Source organism: Pholcus phalangioides, unplaced genomic scaffold (genome assembly GCF_987345545.1).
Source record: "Pholcus phalangioides strain wild (caught in Gottingen) unplaced genomic scaffold, Ppha-v1.0 ptg000028l_1, whole genome shotgun sequence".
NCBI classification, from domain to species: domain Eukaryota; kingdom Metazoa; phylum Arthropoda; class Arachnida; order Araneae; family Pholcidae; genus Pholcus; species Pholcus phalangioides.
In genome coordinates, this window is record NW_028301618.1 from 7,791,318 (window position 1) to 7,814,351 (window position 23,034).

A 23,034-nucleotide genomic window follows, 5' to 3' on the forward strand; every position below is an offset into this window, starting at 1 on the left:
GATAGTGAGTCCGAAATTTTTTTTTTTGTTTGTTTAGGTGCTGTGCTTTTTTCGTGGCCTCCGAAAGAACATATATTTCTGCCTGAAAGATGGATGCCTCGCCGTTTAGTTTGTGCGCCCACTTGTGGATTATAGTTTCACCCTCTGTGATCACAAACGCTGCAGCTGTTTGTTCCTCCGTTTTAGATCCATCTGTATATATTGAAACTTGTGAGGGAGTTCGGTCCTGCTGCAGGGTGAGTTGGCATCTTGGGATGCCTGCGGCCGGGTGATTTGACCATCCCACTCTCCTTTGCTGTATTTGGGATGGGTGGATGATGTCCGTGTTGATTATGATTGGGCGTTTGAGCCTTGTTGATAGACCGACCCTTGCTTCGTGTTCGACTCAGAGGCTAAGTTTAGGGGGGTGGGGAGACCAGTTAATGTTTGAAGAGCATTGGTTGGTGTTGTATGGTACGCCCTTGTTATGTAAAGGAGAAAGCTTCTCTGTGTGGAGTCTAGTTTTTTTCTTGACATCGCTAGAGAGCTTTGTACCCCAGGCTGGTGCCGCGTATGGCAGCATTCTTTGAATTACTGTTATGTAGAGTGTGCGTCGCATGTCATTCGTTATGCCCCAGCCACTGCCCGCACCACTGAAGAAGCTAGGCAGCATCTGATTCACATTTCATGGCGTACTTTTACCTTTTGACATGACAATAATACGTCTTGTATTCCTTTTATATGGACATTTATTTTGGCACAGCTTGACCTAGATGGTTCTTGCACCAATAAAATCCAATCCAATCCTCTCTCTCAAACTTTTTCATGAGTTAACCGAAAATAACGAGGAATAAATGGGGGTTTAATGTCTATAAAAGCTGTACAGGCCTGAAGAAAAACAACAACTTAACGAGGTTTCACTTTTTCTTTCAGACCTTGCATCAATATGCAATATCACTTGCGCTCTCTCCAAATTTGGATTCGGTATATGTGTAATTTTCAGGATTTATGCCTATATACACATAGAGGCGTATTTGTATGTATTTTTTTACACCTGTGTCTAAGTAACTCTTTTAGTCATTCACATACTTGCATACTGTTAAGGTCGCACACTGTTTGTTTTGGCCACTCACATGCTTGCACACGCTGTAGGTCATTACTTCAGTTGCTCAATGACATGGTTCCTTGCTTTATAGGTCGCATATGTTTGGAAGTACTTATATGTGTAGTTTGTATCTACTGAACCTTTTCAAAAAAAGTTCCACATGCTTAATGTGATCATTTGTTTTCAGAAAAAAATTATGGTATCATGTAAATAACTGGCCTCATTCATAAATCTTCAAAATGTCGTTGGTGCACATTTTAAATCAAATGGAAGATACAAAAATTCAAAACTACCAATGCGACTTGTAACAGCAATTTTTGGTATATCAGATTCATTTATTGGAATGATAATATGCCTATATATATATAACATATCAATTTTGGAGAATATTCTCTGTGCAGCACATTAGTTATGTACATGAGATAAAGAATACCTATCTGGGACAGTTATAGCATTTGAGTGATGGTAAATCACCACATATTCAGTACGTTCCATTTGATTTCAGAACGGCATGAATTTGAGAAGCCCAATCTTATCAATCATTGCTGTCCCGCCCCCCCCCTAGAGGCATGCAGCGAATCCTGAAGTTCAACATTTCAAGATCAATCCCTCTCAGCATAAAGAGTCCAATTTTCTCAGCTATCTCTAAAAATATATTTTTTTTTATAATAAAATAAATAATAATGATAATCCCCTCAGTTTTTTTGGGGGGGTTTTATAAAGAAAAGAAAAATTACAACAAATTCGCTCTGTAAAAATAAATACAAAATATATGCCCAATGTTATATCAGACCACTGGAAGAATATATATATGGTATTTATATAAAATGTGTAGTATTTAAATTAAGATAAAATGACACATAGACTCAGTGGCAATTCTGTAACAGCAAGAAAAATGAGAATTTATTTAAATTGGTGAAAGCAGATGAGAGCTGCTGCCACCCTTTGCAAAAGACAAACCTCAACTGGTGCAAGTATATGGGCTTCTTCTATACACTCCCACGCATATACAGCGTTACCCCGAGACAGCGTGACCTATATTTACACCATTACTACCGTTCTCAAGCACATTCATCACTACCATGGCTGACATCCATGGGTAGTTTGTGATGAGCACGCCATATTATTTCTATGTGGATTATTCTTTCGATACTGGTCTCTTATAAGATGGCAATCAGACAGCCAATGGGTTCAAGATGTCTTGGACAAGGTTCTTTTGGCATTTTTGATGAATTGAACATTTGCCACTCAGGAGAAGGTACATCATCTTGACTCTCGTTTGAATTCCGGATTTTGGATCTGATGTGCACGATGGAGAATAGTGTATCTTTTCCGCAATGTTTATCAACTTGTAAACAATTTGATACCACTCTTCGGTTGTACTCGGTTCATTAACCATAATTAGTCGTTGAATATTAGGAGGTAATCCATGGGTGAGTCCTATGATTTGCTTATCATATTCTAGTTTCGTGAGTTTTCCGTATTTACATTTGGTAGCATAGTAGTTGTCCATCAAGAAGATCGGAAGACTTCATGGTCTCATTGAAGAGTGTGAAATACTTCAACGGTTTTGTGGGGATGATGCTCTTCAAAATTTCAGATGCTGTGGACATATCAGTCAAGAAAGAATTTAGCACGCGACCTCCAAGTATTTAGGAAGAATTACCAGTTGCGCATCTTCAAGTCCAATAATCTTACCCATTGATGAGTAGTTTCAAATATTCCTCCACTGTCATAGTTGAGTTTTTGTCGAAAATAGGTGGTTTGAATTTCAGTGGTGGTGGATTTGATGCAGGAACGGGTGGCATAGGAAATGTAAATGATGATGATGGCAGAGGTTGAGATCTTATTGACATCTTTTTCTTGATATCTTAGAATTCCACTGAGTTAATATCCTACTGACTTATTTGTGGTATTTAAAATGTGTAGTATTTAAATTAAGATAATGACATGTCGACTCAGCTGTAATTCTATAACATCTAGAAAAATGAGAATTTATTTAAATTGGTGAGAGCAGATGGGAGCTGCTGCCACCCTTTGCAAAAGACAAACCTCAAATGGTGCGAGTATATGGGCTTCTATACACTCCCAGTCTTTACCAGATCATCCACTTCATAATGCCATTTTTAATCCCTCATTTCATAGACTTTTTGCTGCTTGCTCTTCATGTGTACCATCATTCGGTCTTCGTATGAGGGCACTTGTGGAAGAAGTAGAATTAGACATCAGTCGTGTGGCCCCAGTTGCCAAGCAACTGGCACCATGGGAGCAGTCTCTGCCAGATGTCTCTCTTTCATTATCATCATACCTTAGAGCCACCACAGCAGATGTCATATATCGACAGATATTCTTTAGGCACAGGGGTAGGTACAACAGGTACTTCCCCATATATACAGACGGCTCTAAGAGCCCTGGGCATGTCGGTTGTGCCTACATCTGATGTGAGGAGACATCTTTCAAACTTCCCGACACATTCTCTATTTATTCTGCAGAGCTGTACGCAATCCTTCAAGCTCTACATCATATACGGCGCAAACGCCACCGACGATGCATCATTTATAGCGACTCTCTCAGCGCATTGCAATCACTGTGTTCCTTCAGTTTTCACACTCATCCTTTCATTAATGCCATTTTTTATGAATTACATTACCTCATCCATCACGGTACCACAGTAAAATTTTACTGGGTACCAGGTCATGTAGGAATACCGGGCAACGAAAAAGCTGACAACGCAGCTCGAACAACAACTAACATTGACAATAACCTTTTGGTACCTGCCAGTGACCACTTCTCAATCCTCCGGGAATTGATGCATCGCCGCTGGCAGGAGCACTGGAACAATCAAATAAATAATAAACTTCATACCATCAAGCCTACACTTGGCCTTTGGCGTTCGAGCTGCAGAACTAACCGAAAGGAGGAAGTTCTGCTTGCCCGGTTACGCATAGGACACAGTCGCCTCACACAATCATATTTATTATTACGAGAGAGTCAACCAGAGTGCCCTCATTGTCAAAGTCCATTGACCATTGCTCATGCTTTTACTTGTTCACATCATCGTCATCATTTTACGACCGCTTTTGGTCAGAGTCATCTTTCACTTCATGACATTTTAAATGACAATAGTGATGCATCTCACATTTTTAAATTCATCAAGGCCATTGGTTTATATGACAAATTATAGTTTTTACAATTTATGTCATTGTTTTACGTTTCATGTTCCTTTTTATATGTTTTAATTTTTTGACATGACAGAAGGACATTTTTCTTATTTTTATGTCATGTTTTGGCGCAGTTTGGCCAAATCGGTCCTTGCGCCAATAAATTGAAAATCCAATCCAATACAGCTGGCAAAAAAAATTTAGGACCAAAATTTGAATTTTGGGGAGATCGCACAGTTGGCCCACCATGAGTATTTAATTTTGGCGCCTCCCTTGCCCGTTTAAATTTTGCCTGTTTCCTGTATTGTTTCCCTGAGTGTTGTGTGCAAAATGCACTCTCCTACCTCGTGAGTGTGATCGATTGCGCTGTGTACTCTCTCGTTTTCTCCAACAATCTGCTTGTACATGTCCGACACGGCCACAATAAAAACATGTGATGTGTGATCGGGGTATGTGTGTTCGGCTGTTTCTCTGTGTGCACGTATTAACTTGTTGTGAGCTCAGATTGTGTACTTGCATGGTGAGCTCTCTAATCTGGTCGCTCAATTGACACTATGTCTCCTTGTGCCTCTTCTCTACTCTGCAGTGAGCTGATGTAGAGTTTGTTGTTTGTCTCCTCAGTGAGTGCATCAGTTACAGCTTGGTCAAAATTTGGAGGGGCTCTGCTAAGCACATGGCATTGTATGTCGGGTCTAAGCCCTGTAACAAAACGAGCCTGCAGTAACCTGTCATTGGCTGCTATGACCTCTGGAGAAATGGCGGCTGTGTTTTGGAAAACCCTGTTGCCAAGGTGTCGCACTCGAGTGGCAAAATCTTCAACTGATTCCTGTTCCTGCTGCACACAGGTTGCCAGGGTGTGCAACTGGATAGCCAGGGGCACTTGTTTCTCAAATCTCGAGACCAACTTCTGGGAAAACTCCGAAAAACTGTAAATTTGGTTATTTTGTGGGGCGGAAAAAAATATGCTTCGGCGGTTGCCGTCAATTTCAATTTAGCGATGGAAATTTTGTCATCTTCGGACCACCCGCTGAGTCGCGCAACTTCGTTTATTTTATTCAAAAAATTTCTCACGCTGCCTGAACCTTCTCCCGAGAACGGTGGAATTAAATCCACAAAAGAAGCATTGAAATTTGCTGTGGGGACTTGTCTGATTGTGCGTGTAACCACGGGTGCTCGGCGTTGAATGCGTCTATTCATTTTTTTCAAGATGCAATTATAAATACTTTTAAATACACAATGAAATTTTACTACAGGAAATATTTTACACACAAGCCACCAATTATTAATTAATTATTTCCGATTAATTCAAGACTTCATTACGAATTTTCACGTCACGTGGTTTCACAAGAGAAAAAAAAAAAAACGTGGTCACATTAAAATTATATTTTACCGAACAACAGAAAAAACATTGATGGAATCTGGAATCGTGAATATTGCAATTATTTCGTGAAAATAAAATCATGGATTGAGAGACATTGCACAATAAGAAGTGGATGGATGCGGATTAAACGAGGATTGGTCACGGTACCAGTGATACGAAGGCTGGTTGTATCAGTTAAAATTAGACAAGATTACGATTAAAATAAAGTACTTAAATCCAGTTTCATTACCATCGTTATTTAATCCAACATTCATCACACTTCTTAGAATTTACATAATCATTTAATTACGCGAGGTGGCAAGTAGTGAAGAGGAAGGAGTCAGTAATTAACTTACCGCCGCCAGGCAGAGGGGTCCGCGCTCGCTGAAATTGCTTGTCACTCTGTCTCTGTGTTACGGCTTCTTCCTGAAGGTCTCATTCTATCTCGCCAAACACCTTATTGTGCGCCAACCGACACCCTCTTGTGTGCCAAAACAGCGTAGTGTTCCCGCATAACAACTTGCAGTTACGGTTAAATTGAGCAGGGAAATTATCACAATTTATTTCCCTCTATCAATAGCGATGCATCTCACATTTTTAAATTCATTAAAGCCATTGGTTTTTATAACAAATTATAGATTTTTACAATTCATGTCATTGTTTTACATTTCATGTTGCTTTTTATCATGCGCTTTTTAATTTTTTGACATGACAAAAGGACATTCTTCTTTTTTATAATCACTTGTTTTGGCGCAGTTTGACCAATTTTTTATTGCGAGAGAGTCAAAAATTTTATGATATGGTGATTTGCCACCAAACAGTTTCACTGTGGTACTGCAGCATTGGACAGTATGCTTTTTGTTTGCATGTCAATTAATGCTCTATTTTTGCAGAAATGTTTTTAACCAAAATGTGTTTAAAAATTTTTTGTTGGACTTTCCTCATCGCAAAAGCCAATACTGCTGTTATTGGTGCAGGAATGCAAGAGGTATCACTACCCGAATCACTCAAAAAATTAATTTTTCGCTTTACCATACCTGCTGCTAAACTGGGAGAAAGAATGCTGTAACAATGCAGCAGTGTACTTTAGTTTTCTTATTTGTTACTTCAGTGATTACTAAATTATTTCAAATAAAAAGGTATATATATTTACAAACCTGTTTTACCAATAAAAATGCTCGTCTCTAACTGCAAATAAGAAACTGAAGCTCCAATACACAATATTAAATCAAAAGATTGTTTTGTTTGAATGTCAATCAACCATTGTGATGCATCTCACATTTTCAAATTCATGAAAGTCATTTATACGACAAATTAGTTTTAACAATCTATGTCATCCTTTTACACAACATTGTTTTTTATCATGCATAGTTTTACTTTGTGGATGTGAAAAGAATAAGTCTCATCTTATTTTAATTAGTCATTTGTTTTGACGCATTTTGACTAAATCTGTCCTTGCGTCAGTCAATCTGAAATTCAAATCCGTGTCACTGATGTTGACTGAGGCCTCTGAATCATTTAACACTTTCAGATGGATTGGACATGGTATGATGAGGTGAACAGTGAAGTGGATGAAGTTGGCATGGTGACTGAAAGAAGTCTTTCTGTGGACAGCATGATGGTGTGGGGTGGTCATTGGTTGGTTGGGGGTGTAATGTGATAGGCCTCCTCGTGGTGCACCCTGGGTAACGCCAAATCTATCACACGTCATTGTCATCGCTTTTTGTGCTCATATCCTTCACTTTCAATAGCCAAGATTACATGTTTTTTCTACACATCTTACAGTACTTGTCTTGCGTCTTGTTTTGTCCTGTACATGTTTATGTCTTGTGTCCAACCCCTCATTGTGGACCCCGCTTAGGCGGGGAGGGGTCCTCCCAGACGGGGCGTTGCTTCTAGCGTATGCTCTGTCTGGGACGCTGTCTACCTGCGTGTTTGCCGTGCGTGGAGACCCGTAAGGCTGGAGATGGGGATCCTGGTTAGCCTGATGCGCTAGCTTTGGCCTCGGATTCAGCCGAAACGGGAGGCTTGGATTAGCCCCGTCCAGGTCAATCGGCTGTGGTCGCCTCGGTGGCTGAAGGGGTTACACTACTGGGCAGGTAGAGGGGCCGGGCCTGCCGGACGTCGTTGAGGTTTGTTGGTGCTGCTTCACGACGATCTTGGATCTTGAACGCGTCTGCTCGCCTGCTTTGGTGGTGTATAGCTCCCACCTAACCTGACGTTGCTACTAACTTTCACCGGTTACGTGTGCGCGTCCCCTTGTAGGGCTCCATGGTGGGCATGGTGGGTGGGAGTGGAACCATACCCATTCAAATATGGGAAAAAATCAAAATGCACCAAAACGTCAAAGAACTGCTTCAAACCAAACACATGTCAATGTAACTGCTTCAAATTCATCAACTGTCTCATTTTTCTTTCTGCACTCTTCAGATGCTGAAAAACCGCTGGCCAAAGTATCACCATTTGTAATAGATAAAGCTCTCTATGGCACAGTTGGTACCTTAAAATCGGTGAAGGCCCTTCGTTCAGGAGACCTTCTCATCGAGACTAACACATCCAAACAAGCCGAACTCATTCAAAAGCTCACATCTCTCGGAGACATTCCAATAACAGTCAAAATCCATCCCACGTTGAATTATTCACGTGGTGTCATTTCAGATACTAACTTAATTAACATGGATGAAGAAGAACTAACACAAGAGCTGGCGTCTCAAGGCGTAACATCTGCCAAACATATTATGAGCCGCAAAGATGGCAATCCAGCTCCCACACGAAACATAATTCTCACATTCTCATCACCAACATTGCCGAAAGATATCAAAATAGGTTATTATAACCTCAAAATCCGGCCATACATTCCTAACCCTGTTCGATGCTTTAACTGCCAAAAATACGGCCACTCACGAACGGCGTGCCGCAGTCAACCCACCTGCGCAAAATGCGGTGAGAAGGACCACATTTCGGACAACTGCACTAATTCACCATTCAAGTGCGTCAATTGCGGTGGCAACCACCCCGCATTTGACAGAAAGTGTCCGAAATGGAATGAAGAAAAAGAGATCCAGAAGATCAAGGTCCTCAATAACATCTCATATATCGAAGCACGCCGTCGTATAACCTCTAACCAAACTCCAATAGGTAATAGATCATATTCTAATATGGTAACAAATCCATCATCAGCTAATATGACTAACAATGTCACCAAAGCATCCGTAACAACTCAGACTGAACCAATAGCTGATACATCAACTCAAACATCATCATCTAACCAACCGTGTAATAGTTGTGGCTGCTGTTGCTCTGCTGGATTACGGAGGGAGTCCACTACCTCCGAAGAAGAGGCAGGAAAAGCAACAGTGCACACATTCAAAAAACCTACTGTTACTAAACCCAAGATTAATTCTGGAAATAAATCCAAAAAGACCGGATATTCAAGAAAAGCGATACAGAGAGCAATAAAATGTCCCACCCTCAAGAATGTGTCACTAATTGATGACAAGTCAATTGGTGACATGGATCTTGATAATGTATCAGAATCTGGTGGTACTCGCCGGAAACTAGACCGGAATAAATTTAAAGACCTCGAACCGTCTACTTCTACCTAATTTATGGCCAACATAATCCAATGGAACATTCGTGGTCTTAGATCCAACTATGAAGATCTCAAGGATTTGATCAATCACTATCATCCTGTTTGCGTGGCCCTCCAGGAAACTTTTACGAAGCCCTCGGAGACATGGAACATCAGGCGACATTCCCTGTTCCGTATTGATTACGATGACGGGAGTAGAGCCTGCCGCGGTGTTGCTTTGCTGGTTCCACATTACGTGTCGTCGCGCGTTCTAACGCTGCGCACGAACCTGCAAGCCATCGCGGTGGAAATCTCTACAGGCCTAAGAATTACCATCTGTTCCATTTATTTGCCACCAAATGACACCATCTTACAGAGAGATCTAGAAGATCTGATTGATCAATTACCTCCACCATTTTTTCTTCTTGGAGACTTCAATGCACATAACATGATATGGGGTTCTAACAGCAACACCCCACGTGGCGAGATGGTTGAACGGCTGTTAGAAGACATGGACCTCGCCATCATGAATGATGGCAGTTTCACTCATTTTCATGCCCCAAACAATAGTTTCACTGCAATAGATTTATCGTTATGCTCACCTTCACTCTTGCCCAACTGGTCCTGGTCGGTTGATCCGGACCTCCACGGGAGCAATCATTTTCCTCTAGTGGTTAAGTGCCTTGATCGAAGCCATAGCATACCTGAGGGTCCTCCTCGGTGGAAGCTTGTGGCCGCCCGATGGGCAGACTTCACGGTCAAGGCAGAAATCACGGAGGATATGGTTTCGCAACCCGACGTCGACCACTGTGTCGACCTTGTGACCAGTTGTATCATCTCTGCAGCAAATGAAACAATACCTAAAGTCTCCTCGAAACTTCCTAAATTTCCTAAACCTTGGTGGAACCACGAATGTAATCTCACGATTAAATCACAAAAGAAAGCATGGAGTAGGTTCCGGCGGTATCCTACCCATGACAACAAGTTGGCATTTTTAAAAGCAAAGGCGATAGCGAGAAGAACCAGGCGCCAGGCTCAACGCGAGTCTTGGCAAACGTTTACCACGGGAATCAATTCATCTACTTCATCCAAAATCATTTGGGACCGGATCCGAAAAATCAATGGTCATTATCAGTCTCATCCCATCAATATTTTAGACACCAATGGCACTATCATCAGCGATGTGAGGGGTATTGCGGATACCATCGCCGCCCATTTCGCCGCTGTTTCCAGCGATGCGAACTATCCCCCATCGTTTCATCCCATTAAATCATCGGCCGAACGTACATCGTACACCTTCCGGCCTTTTACACCGGAGGGATACAACTCATTGTTCACCCTTCATGAACTGACGACGGCCTTGCAGCGAAGTCCTGACTCAGCTGTAGGGCCCGATGCCATTCATTATTCCATGATTCGGCATCTCTCACCAGAATCACTCTCACATTTACTCATATTATTTAATCGGATCTGGGTCAGTCATTCATTTCCTGACACCTGGCGAGCAGCCATTGTTCTTGCATTCCCGAAGCCTGGCAAAAATCCTCAGCAACCTAATAGTTACCGACCTATTGCTTTGACCAGTTGTCTATGTAAGCTCATGGAACGCATGGTCAACTATCGCCTTACGCACTACCTTGAGGTTAACAATATTTTATCGAAACATCAAAGCGGCTTTAGACGGTTCAGGTCCACAACATGCAATTTGTTACGCCTTGAGACATCAATAAGACAAGCATTTGTGAAGAGGGAGCATATGCTAGCCATATTTTTCGACATAGAAAAGGCTTACGACCGTACTTGGAGGCACGGAATTCTTTCCGACCTCTATAATAGCGGCTTGCGGGGCAACTTGCCCATTTTCATTAAGAACTTTCTTGCTCGCCGCATCTTTCAGGTACGGATCGGAAGCACGTTATCAGCTCCCCAAATTCAAGAACAAGGTGTACCTCAAGGTAGCATTTTAAGTGTAACACTTTTCATTTTAAGACTCAACGGGGTGTTGAACCAACTCCCGTTGTCTGTCACTGGCGCACTCTACGTGGATGATCTGTTGATATCTTACCAATCAGTGAATATGAGGTCAGCCGAGAGACAATTACAAACCGCTCTCAACAAGATCAGCAAGTGGGCTCATAATAACGGCTTTTCATTCTCCGCTGACAAGACTGTTGCTATGCACTTTTGTCGGCGTCGAGACCTACATGATGACCCACAATTGTTTCTCAATAACAATCTAATACCTATTGTAGAAAATACTAAATTCCTCGGCATCACATTTGACAAGAAACTCACTTTCAAACCTCAAATTGCGCAATTAAGAGCTCGTTGCATGAAGACGATGAACCTCTTGAAGGTCATCTCTTCTACATCGTGGGGAGCTGACCGTAAGTCGCTCCTCCACTTATATAAAGCTTTAATAAGATCGAAGCTCGACTACGGCTCCATTGTATACGGGTCGGCACCTCGGAGCTATCTGAGTGTGCTCGACCCAGTCCACCATCTCGCCCTACGGATTTGTTCTGGAGCTTTCCGGACGTCTCCAATGGAGAGCCTGTATGTCGAATGCAACGAGCCATCACTGACATCAAGACGCCAGCAACTTTCCTTGAAATATTTTATCAAGATGAAGTCTTTTCCAGATCATCCACTTCATCGTGTCATTTTTAACCCCTCATTTCATAGACTATTTGCTGCTCGCCCTTCATGTGTTCCATCTTACGGTCTTCGTATGAGGGCACTTGTAGAAGAAATACAAATAGACATCAGTCGTGTGGCCCCAGTTGCTTGGCAACTGGCACCATGGGAGCAGTCTCTGCCAGATGTCTCTCTTTCATTATCGTTATACGCCAGAGCCACCACAGCAGATGTCATATATCGACAGATATTCTTTAGGCACAGGGGTAGGTACAACAAGTACTTCCCCATATATACCGACGGCTCCAAGAGCCCTGGCCATGTCGGTTGTGCCTACATCTGCTGTGAGGAGACATCTTTCAAACTTCCAGACACATTGACTATATATTCGGCAGAACTGTACGCAATCCTTCAGGCTCTACGTCATATACGACGCAAACGCCACCGACGATGCATCATCTATAGCGACTCTCTCAGCGCATTGCAAGCACTGTGTTCCTGTACGTTTCACACTCATCCATTCATTCATGCCATTTTTCATGAACTGCGTTACCTCATTCATCATGGTATCACAGTAAAATTTTACTGGGTACCAGGTCATGTTGGAATACCGGGCAACGAAAAAGCAGACACCGCAGCTCGAACAACAACTAACATTGACAATAACCTTTTGGTACCTGCCAGTGACCACTTCTCAATCCTCCGGGAAGTGATGCATCACCGCTGGCAGGATCATTGGAACCATCAGATAAATAATAAATTGCATGCCATCAAGCCCACACTTGGCCATTGGCGTTCGAGCTGCAGAACTAACCGAAAGGAGGAAGTTCTGCTTGCCCGGTTGCGCATAGGACACAGTCGTATCACACAATCGTATCTTTTACTACGAGAGAGTCAACCGCAGTGCCCTCATTGTCAAAGTCCATTTACCATTGCTCATGCTTTTACTTGTTCACATCATCGTCATCATTTTACGACCGCTTTTGGTCAGAATCATCTTTCACTTCGTGACATTTTATCTGACCATTGCGATGCATCTCGCATTTTTAAATTCATCAAAGCCATTGGTTTTTATGACAAATTATAGTTTTTACAATTCATGTCATTGTTTTATGTTTCACGTTGCTTTTTTATCATGCACAGTTTTTGTTTTTGACATCACAAAGGGACATTTTTCTTATTTTTATATTTGTTTTGGCGCAGATTGACCAAATTGGTCCTTGCGCCAATAAACCCAAAATCCAATCCAATCCAATTGGTTGGTTGATGTCCACACGTTTAATCTGACGGTTCTTCTGTTCACCTAGGTCATTCGTTCACAATTTGTTTGTTGTATGGTCAATGTAGTGGGGGAGTTATTCTCCCATTATCATGAAAATTGAAGCTATTTTTTGTAATCTGGGTTCCAGTTGTGATGCAGAACACTACCTCATGAGACAACCTCTGCCACCAGAAGAAGGAAAAACTACTTTTCCCTCTCTTACTGCTTGTTGGTCGAGAATTTTTTCTTTGCACCAAACCAGGCTCTTGGCAACTGCGCTTAGGTTCACTAATAGGAATGACACTTCTTCGTAACAAGTTTGACAGTTCTAGTTTCTAAAAATCTCTCATAATTGGCCGTATTTCTTTAGGGAAATGTCTCATTTTTAAAATAGGCCTGTGGTATAATATACTTGTGTTTCAAATAAAAATATTTTCAAAAGAATTTTTACAAGCTTTTTGATCTTTTTATTTTTTTTCCTGAATGAATGTATGAAAAGTTTCAGCATAAAAATTTCATTCATGTTGAAATATTATATCAATTATAAGCTTTTAACAGGAAAACAAGTTTTGATTCTTTCTCCAAGCCTAACTTGTTTCATATCTTCAATTGTACCTAACCAAATGTTGAAAACATTCATCATTCATAGGATGTGACATTCTAATACACTTTGCTTGAAAAAATATTGTGGAAAATTTCACTATTAATGCCATCATTGAGTTAGTTGGATATTTTTGATTTACAAAACTCGGAGCATCCTTTTCTTCTTGCTCTTTGTTCCTTGGATCAAACATGTATGCCAGAAAATTTCAAGGTGTAAGAGCCATTTTGTACTGCTGCTTTTTGTTTCTTTCAATTTTTTTTCTCAAGTCTCCAAATATACAAATATATACAGCGTCTGCAATGTTAGTTATTTTTTTAGACGTCGTCAAAGGCCACAGCAATAGGTTTTAGTTGTTGAAACATATCTTCAACATTCCTCTTCAGAACTAAATTTGACACTAGGTTTTGAATGTCTGTATCAATAGCAGGCCTATTTTCTTCACAAATTTTAAGAAGAGTGAACCAACTTTTAAGGTAAACCTTTAATGTATCTGCAAAAGAATTCCACTGAGTATCAGAAGGTACACAATTAATTTTTAACAGTATTTACTTGTGATCTGTAACATGCTTTTGCAAATTCGTTATTGCGAAAATAATTGATAATTTCCAATAACTGTTCTTTAACTCAAGGATATACAATATCATTTGGTAGCAAATTCAGTACATGTGCTGAACAGCCATATGTTATTAAATCAAATTCATTCTTGTTTAACAGGTCCCGCATTTTGGTGACATTTGCTGCATTATCCGTTACTATGGATTCGATGAAACTGCATTTCATATTGGTATTTTTTTTATGCTAGTTAGTGCCGTTTCTTCCAGGTTTGTAGCTGTGTGAGCACTCCCAGTTGTGTCGATTGTATCAATCGGGTACACATCGCCTGCCTTGGTTGTGACAGTGACACATATAACTGGTTCATTGTATACATTAGACCATCCATCAAATCCAAGACGGGGTATAATGTGATAGGCCTCCTCGTGGTGCACTCTGGATAACGCCAAATTTATCACACATCTTAGTCCTCGCTTATTTGTGCTCATATCTTTCACTTTCAATAGTCCAAATTACATGTTTATTTCTACACATTTACAGTACTTGTCTTGCGTCTAGTTTTGTTCTGTTCTTGTCCTTTATGTGCAACACCTCATTTTGGGCCCCGCTCAGGCGGGGACGGGTCCTCCTAGACGGGGCATTGCTTCTAGCGTATGCCCTATCTGGGATGCTGTCTACCTGCGTGTTTGCCATGCGTGGAGACTTGTAAGGCTGGAGATGATGATCCTGGTTAGCTTGATGCGCTAGCTTTGGCCTTGGATGCAGCCGAAACGGGAGACTTGGACTAGCCCTGTCCAGGTCAATCGGCTCTGGACACTCTATTATATTTCTAACATATAAATAGAATATTTTTTCTCTGGATGTTACTAATCATAAGATAGAAATTATATAAAGAAAAGTTTTAGCGTTTTACTCTAGTATTCAGTTAGTGTGTGATATTTCCCAAAACATGGAGCCGGGCATGAACCAACACCACAATCAGGACACCAATATTTAGTGGGTTTTTTTTTCATTTTGTTTGCTTTGGAGCAAACAACGAACCTCTTATAAGACAGCTTTCTTGTTGTTGCTTGAGGAGCGAAGGCCGGAAAATGTTTCTCAATGAGGAGGGATGGTCTTTGTGTTTTAGATGGCCTTCCTCGGTTTCCTTGCACATCATTCCCATATTTCGCTGTTAAATTTTCTGCTAAGATTATTGGAAATTCCTTTCTTTGAAATGTTCCGCCATTTTTCTTGTAAATTGCAAATGAATTTAGAATGGCCATGTCCATTATATGACAAAATAACTTCTGATAATATTTTCTCATGCGATTTCTTGAAATTTTGTATGAATTCATCAGTCCGTCACTCCAGTCAACACCACCCATATATGTATTGTAATTGTGAACCACTTCTGGTTTTCTTATTGTTCTTCCTCTCTTTTGAGTCTCTCGCATAGTAGTGCGATGGAAAGTGCTCGTAATTATCACATCTCTCTTGTCCTTCCACTTCCCTCGAAATGCTGCCGATATTTCTTCTTTTTTAAATTTCGTATCTTTCACCAAAGATGGAAACTCTTTTCTATTTTGCAACATCGTCCCAACAACATCGGTTTTGTTTTCAGTCAGCTTGTCTACTAATTTTGGGGTGGTATACCAATTGTTTAAGTACAAAGTGTGCCCCATTTCCCAGGAGAGCATCTGCTAGGTCCAGAATTATTCTAGAACTTAAATTTTCATTTTTGTATTTTTCACTACTTTGTGTTCTTGCCGGTATACATAAGAAAATTCCAAATGTAACCAGACGTACTTTCGCACAGGACAAAAAACTTTATACCAAATTTACTCCTCTTTGAGGGTATGTATTTTTTCCACGACAGACAGCCTTTCCAAATGAGGAGGGATTCATCCACAACGATTTCTTGGTCAGGATAATATACGGATGAAAATTTATTTTTCAAATATTGCATTACGGCATCGATTTTGAATGTTTTTCTGTTGCTGCTGTTTGCAATGTATGTGGTATTGTCTGCGAAATGCAAAAATTTCAGCAGCAAATGAAACTGCTTCTCACTAAAGCACATAGAAAAAAAGGGTGTTGAAATATGCTTTTACGTTTGCTGAAATACATTTCATAATCGGTTTCAGCATGATACCCTGGAGAATGAAAACTCCTAACAGCAGTCTTATTTTGTTTGCTGTAGTTTCAATCCATTGTTGAGCTCAGGATAGAGGTTTTAGATTAGGATGTTCATCCAAGTTCGTTTGTTCTGCAATCATATCACAACTCATCGTCTACAAACAACTCGTACCACTTCAGGATGTCATCACCAACCTCTACACTTTTATCCAAACCAGGCTTAGCTGAAAATTCAAATTTTTCTCGCGATTTTTCCAGGGAAGTCCAAGCAGTAGGCACATCAGTTTGATTTTCTTCTAACTCTAAAAAATCTTCCCCGTCTGTTTCACTATCACTCTCATCAGTATTGATAAACAAATCATCCAGAGACTCATCGTCACTTTCCTTCAAAATTCCAACAATACTTTCTTCAGTCAGATCAGAACGGCTGGTCGAAGCCAACACAGTCAAAACAAAACCAACCAAACAGCTAAAAATTAATTTCAGTAGATCAAATGGAAACCGTTGAGCAGCAAATTACCAGCAACCTTCAAATGCAATGCACAAAGGCAAACTAAGGGCAACTTATTGAACTGAAAAGTCGCAAACAAGAAAAGTGAATTTTTATATGTGTTTTATGTGGTAGAAAGTGTCAGATATAGGTCATGTGATGCGCTACTAGGGAGAGGGTCCTTTGCAAAAAATATAAACACTGGAGAATGTGTCGAGACATAATATGACACCCCAAAAGGGGGGGTTCATAGTGTATTTTGCCCTGTTCCTGCGGATTATTTCCAAGATTCTGACCTTGTCCTCTTCCTTTGATTTCTGATATCTCCTTTTGTGGGTCCAGACTTTTTTGTACTTTGTTCACCTTCAAAATGCAGTCCCTGATGTTCCTGATAGTGTCGAAGATGTCCTCCACGGCTTGCTCGAGATCCTTCTCATTGCTCTCTGGTGGTCTTTAAAAGTTTTGGGTTATGAAGGTTACGTTGAGGGGGAATTTCAGTTCGAAACCCTTCTCAGACATTTTTATGTTCCAGATATCAGGGGTGGGAACTCTGCGCCAATTGCGCCGCACTGCGCCAAAACTAATATCTTGCGCCATCCTGCTCCAATAGCGTATTTTCGCATTTTTCTGCGCCAAATAGCGAATTTTGCTTCAGTATGCCCGGAATTTCGGAAAGGGCGCCAAAAAATTTTTGTTCCTGCTAGCCACGAAACGTTTCTTTTCGAGAGAGAAGAGCGTGTTTTATTCCACTATACTTAAACTATCGGCCCCTGATCAGGCTTTCCATCGCGAAACCCCGATATTGTCCGTGATCGTGGAACTGAAGATAGTTTGCAATGCCTTTCAGCTTTAAAGTGCAAATTCGAGTATTTCCGTTAAAAAAAAAAGTCGTCACTGGAAGCAGCAGAAATTACTGTAGTCGATTGTCATTGTGTTAAATCCCGATGTTTCGTGAAAAAAATTTTCATTCCGGGAGTAAAAAGCGCATGTCGCCGAATTACGAATGTTAGTTTAGAAACTTTGTCGAATAACGAGCGTTAAATCGCTAATGTTGCCGAATAACGAGCGTTAAATCGCCAATGTTGCCGAATAACGAGCGTTAAATCATTATATCGCCAAATAACAGGCGTTAAATCGCCAATCTCGCAAATAGCGAGTGTCAGATCGCCAATCTCGCCAGATAATGAGTTCTGAATTGCCAAACATCGAGTTGATTCTTCCGAAATTCTCTCCCATTTTGTAACAATTTCTTTCCAAGTATAAAAAAATTAAAAACTTATAAAATTTTTTTTATCTCATTTGAAGTGCTGCTGTTCAAGGCAGCAAATAATGTCGTCAGTAAGCAAAAATCATCTTAAATAGACAGGTGCAAAAAATTTTATGACAGCCGCTCTTTCAAACAAGGTGTCAAAAGCCTAAAGCACCAAAAACAAAAATCAAGCTGACGAAAAGATGTTTGATAACAAAAGACATGCTGCAGTTTTATTTTGAAAAGGGTTGAGGGTTAACGAAAATATTCTTGTTAATTTCACTGCTCCCATTTATAAATATCTGCTCCGAATCCCAAATTTTGCTGCTCCAAAATTGCTCCAAATCTCGAATTTGCTGCTCCAAAACTGCACCAAATCCTGAATTTGCTGCTCCAAAACTGCTCCGAATCCTGAATTTTGCTGCTCCAAAGCTGCTCCGAAATAGACTTAGTCACTTCCCACCCCTGAGATATATTTATCCAGGCCAGCGTAGGGCAGCTGCTCGACCAGGTCCCTGCTGGTTCTGTGCCTGTTGGATCTGCCGTGAACACTGTGTGATTTGAGGCGCTGCTGGCTGCTTGGGAAAAAGTTCTGTTGGAGGTGACTGAGTTGAGGGTGAAGTTTTTTTTATGAGGACTAGTGCATGTCTGAAATTTTTTCTAACATTAAAGCATGTTAAAATAATTAAAAACATTCCATCAGTGAGGAACGGCAGGGTAAAATAGTGAGACCATGGTCTATAAACTATGTCCTAGCTTCGTAGGGGCTCTCTCAAACATTTTTCCTTACTTTTGGCACTCCCTAGACTAAAAATTTCATTTGAGAGGTTCTGGCTATATATAAACTAAAATGTTGAAAAATGCTTTCAAGTATTCGAATAAATAAATGCGGGAGGAAGCAGTGGTGAAAAAGCTTTCTGCATACTCAGATTTTCTGAGAAAACATTCTGTAAGGCTCTTCTACATTTGATGTGTTCATGAAATCAGGAAATTATTCAGCTAATGCACTTTTTTTAATGTTGTAATAGTGATTTTTGAATTCAATTCAATTGAATGCTAGTGCAGGTGACATTATTTCACTGCCATGTTTTTCAAACTAACACATGCTGTTTTTGCAAGCAAAACCTACTATAACCGGTTTTTTAATCTCTATGCTGTAAAATAGTGGTATTTATTCATGTTTTCTAAATAGTTATTTCTCAAATGCTTGAATGAAGCTCTCAATGACGCCAAAAAAAATCTTTTGAAAGCATCACATAGCAAAGAATCTGTCTGAGCTTGAAAATCACACAAGCATTGAGTTGAAGATAATGTTTTAAGTTTTCAAGCTAGAACTTCAACATTTGCTTCAATATATTAACTTTGGGGAGAAGCAAATGATAAAACTATGGTATAAAAGTTACAGGTTTCAGAAAAATATATCTTGAAATCTTCTGCATGACATCTCAAGTGGATGCTTTGATGAAAATGTCAGGGAATAAGGCAGAGCACACAAGGATTGGATCAACTGCAACTCTAAATATGCGCTGGTAGAATCGAGTGCAGAACTTTCCTATAGACTGTAATATCCCACATGAAAGTTGTAGAGTGGGCGAGAGCGATTAGTTGCATAGAGATTTCGCTGTCAGAAATTGATAAATATCAAATCAATATTATAAGGTTAATAAAAGTATTACATTTGATTAATGGAAACCACCAAAGAGACACCTAGGTCCCATACTGGTTGTTACAGTGAAGTAAGTTAATAAACACTAGCAATTGACAATATAAAATATAATCTTTCAAACTTCCCGACACATTCTCTATTTATTCTGCAGAACTGTACGCAATTCTTCAACCTCTACGTCATATATGATGCAAATGCCACTGACGATGCATCATTTATAGCGACTCTCTCAGCGCATTGCAAGCACTGTGTTCTTTTACTTTTCACATTCATCCATTTATTCATGCCATTTTCATGATCGGCATCACCTCATCCATCATGGTACCACAGTAAAATTTTACTGGGTACCATGTCATGTATGAATACCGGGCAATGAGAAAGCAGACAATGCAGCTCGAACAACAGCTAACATTGACAATAACCTTCTGGTACCTACCAGTGACCACTTCTCAATCCTTCGGGAAGTGATGCATCGCCGCTGGCAGGATCATTGGGACACTCAAGTAAATAATAAACTATATGCCACCAAGCCCACACTTGGCCATTGGCGTTCGAGCTGCAGAACTAACAGAAAGGAGGAAGTTCTGCTTGCCCGGTTACGCATAGGACACAGTCGCCTCACACAATCATATTTATTATTACGAGAGAGTCAACCAGAGTGCCCTCATTGTCAAAGTCCATTGACCATTGCTCATGCTTTTACTTGTTCACATCATCGTCATCATTTTACGACCGCTTTTGGTCGTAGTCATCTTTCACTTCATGACATTTTAAATGACAATAGCGATGCATCTCACATTTTTAAATTCATCAAAGCCATTGGTTTATATGACAAATTATAGTTTTTACAATTTATGTGATTGTTTTATGTTTCATGTTGCTTTTTTATCATGCACAGTTTTAGTTTTTGACATGACAAAAGGACATTTTTCCTAATTTTATATTTGTTTTGGTGCAGTTTGACCAAATTGGTCCTTGCGCCAATAAATTTAAAATCCAATTCAAACTTTTTTACACTTCATTCACAATGTGAAATATTTATGGCAGCACAAAAAATTCCCACGCAACACTCTATATGCACTCAGACTGTTATGTAGGTGCACTGGCACTTCCAGCAAAACTCAATTGCTAGTAAAGTGCCCCTGGCGATAGACCAGAGTTGTGCTTGGTTTGAATGAAATGTTTCAATGGTTTGTAGGTTTTTTTTCTTAAAATAGTACACAAGCATTAAAGGAGAAACAAGCGAGTTGCGTCATAGTGACCCGAACGTTACAACTATAGAGTAAATGCGAAAGGTACCACTAGGTTAATTTATCACATTGTAAGTTCCATTTTAAATCGTTCTGTATAATAACTCCTAAATATTCATATTAGTGTATGTTAGACAATTTTCTTTGCCCATGATCACGCATCATGTTTTTCTGCTCGTGTTGATAGCATTTTTTTTTTCTTCCTTCCCTTTGACCGCCGACATTATATATATGTAGACTGACTGATGTTTTCTGTACTTTTTACTTCATGCTTGCCATGAATTAAACTGGCTGTAATGCCGATAGCTTATTTTTTAGCCTAGCTCAACTGGTAATTTCCAGTTGTTTTTTTTTTTTTTTAATTTAACACTGAATAGACTGAATAAGAGTGTACACTTTGTATTTCATGACAATTGCAGTTCTGTTATGTTTGTCGGTAGCAATTGTGTATTTTAATGGAGTTTATTTCTTTATTCTTATATTTTATTGCTTATTACAGTCAGTGCTCATTTTTAAGAACTTGAGTAAACTTGAAAACAATTAGTTCGTAAATTGGAGGTTTGAAAGAGCGGCGACAATAATTTTTAATACTTACTGAAAATTCTCTCTTTTGTAGGTTCCTTGTATACCTGCTGTGCCTCGACCTCAGTCAGTTACAATCGACAATCCTGTAAGTATAACATTTCATATATTTAACCTGATCATGAAAAATCTGTTATTCTTACCTGATTGACAGAATTTCACCTTTTTTCTGAAACCAAGGACAAGTAAAAATGTCTGAAACAAGTCAACTGACAACTAAAGGCTCAATTACATTGGGCGAGTTTACTTTGCTTCTCTGGCCAGTAAAGTAACTGGCAAGTGAACTGTTCTCAACTAGCCTAGTGAGTTTCAATTAGACATGATTTGTAAAATTACTCATTACATGAGCTATCATCTCATTTTTTTCCACCCCACTTTTTTTTTTGTTGCAAGCCAAAGTGAGATGGGAGAAGAGTAGCCACACCCATATTGCAACCAGGAGATGATAAGAATGCCGGGAGTAGTGCAAAAGTATCCCACCCTTCAGTTGTACTCTCACTGGCAGTGCGAGCAGAAACTTTATTAGATAGAGTTACTACATAGAGTAACTTCTGTTGCAGCGCGTGGCTAGCAAACTTGCCCAATGTGATTGAGGCTTAACCCATTAACAACGACTTTGATTTTTTTTTTAAAAACAAAAAATAATGAGTGGAACCACTTCCACCATTTATTGGCAAAAAACTTAAAATTTAAAATGGCAAATTTTCTTACCAACCGGCGTTAATGGGTCAACTTATTAAATTACCTACAGGTTTAGATGTAGACATGATTAGATTCATGTAGACATGCATGTTACTGACATTACCGTAATTTCTGGAATGAGTACTGCATTAGCACTGAGCCTGCGGAAAACTGTTTAATGAATATTGAAACCGACATCAAGCACAATTTTTTTTTTTTTTTTTTTTAAATTTTTGAGTAATTTATAGCCCAGGGCTGTTTCACCAAGTTCCCCATCCCCCCCCCCCCCCCGGCATGCTTTTCTTTTCAAATTCAGTACAAATTTTTCGTGGTGTTAATAATAATAATAACGTGATCTTCACGTATTCCCAAGGGATCAACATGATCCGTCCAGGGAATTTGTTAGTGTTAGGTTAGTAGACATCCATGCCCGAACCGGGATTCAAACCCAGACCTGCACAGTGAGAAGCTAGTTCCCTAACCACTCGACTGCCAGGTGGCAATTGCAATATGCTCAACCATTAAATTTAATCGCCAAAACAAAAATATTGAAATAACAAATGAAAAAAAACATTTCAAACCGGAAAAAGTTTTCAATCTTTTGGGGGCGGGCTTTGTTCAGCTCTGATGTATGGCCGAAACACCATTGGCCAGTGGCATCGGAGCCGGGGGTGCTGTGGGCGCACCCACAGAAGTTTGTAGAACGGGTCCGAGCACCCACAGAATTGATTCAAAAATCAACATTTCCTACATGAATCTCAAGACGGG

At 40.0% G+C, this 23,034-nt stretch overlaps 1 protein-coding gene across 2 annotated transcripts in view; it reads left to right on the forward strand.

Annotated features, from left to right (window-relative positions):
- The window catches only part of LOC149067879 (galectin-4-like), a 68,156-nt gene that overhangs the window by 21,073 nt on the left and 24,049 nt on the right, over nucleotides 1-23,034 (forward strand). For both annotated transcript variants that reach the window (XM_089252305.1, XM_089252304.1), the window contains one exon: nucleotides 21,620-21,673. In XM_089252305.1, the coding sequence (XP_089108431.1) occupies nucleotides 21,620-21,673 (54 nt within the window). The remainder of the gene's footprint in view (nucleotides 1-21,619; nucleotides 21,674-23,034) is intronic.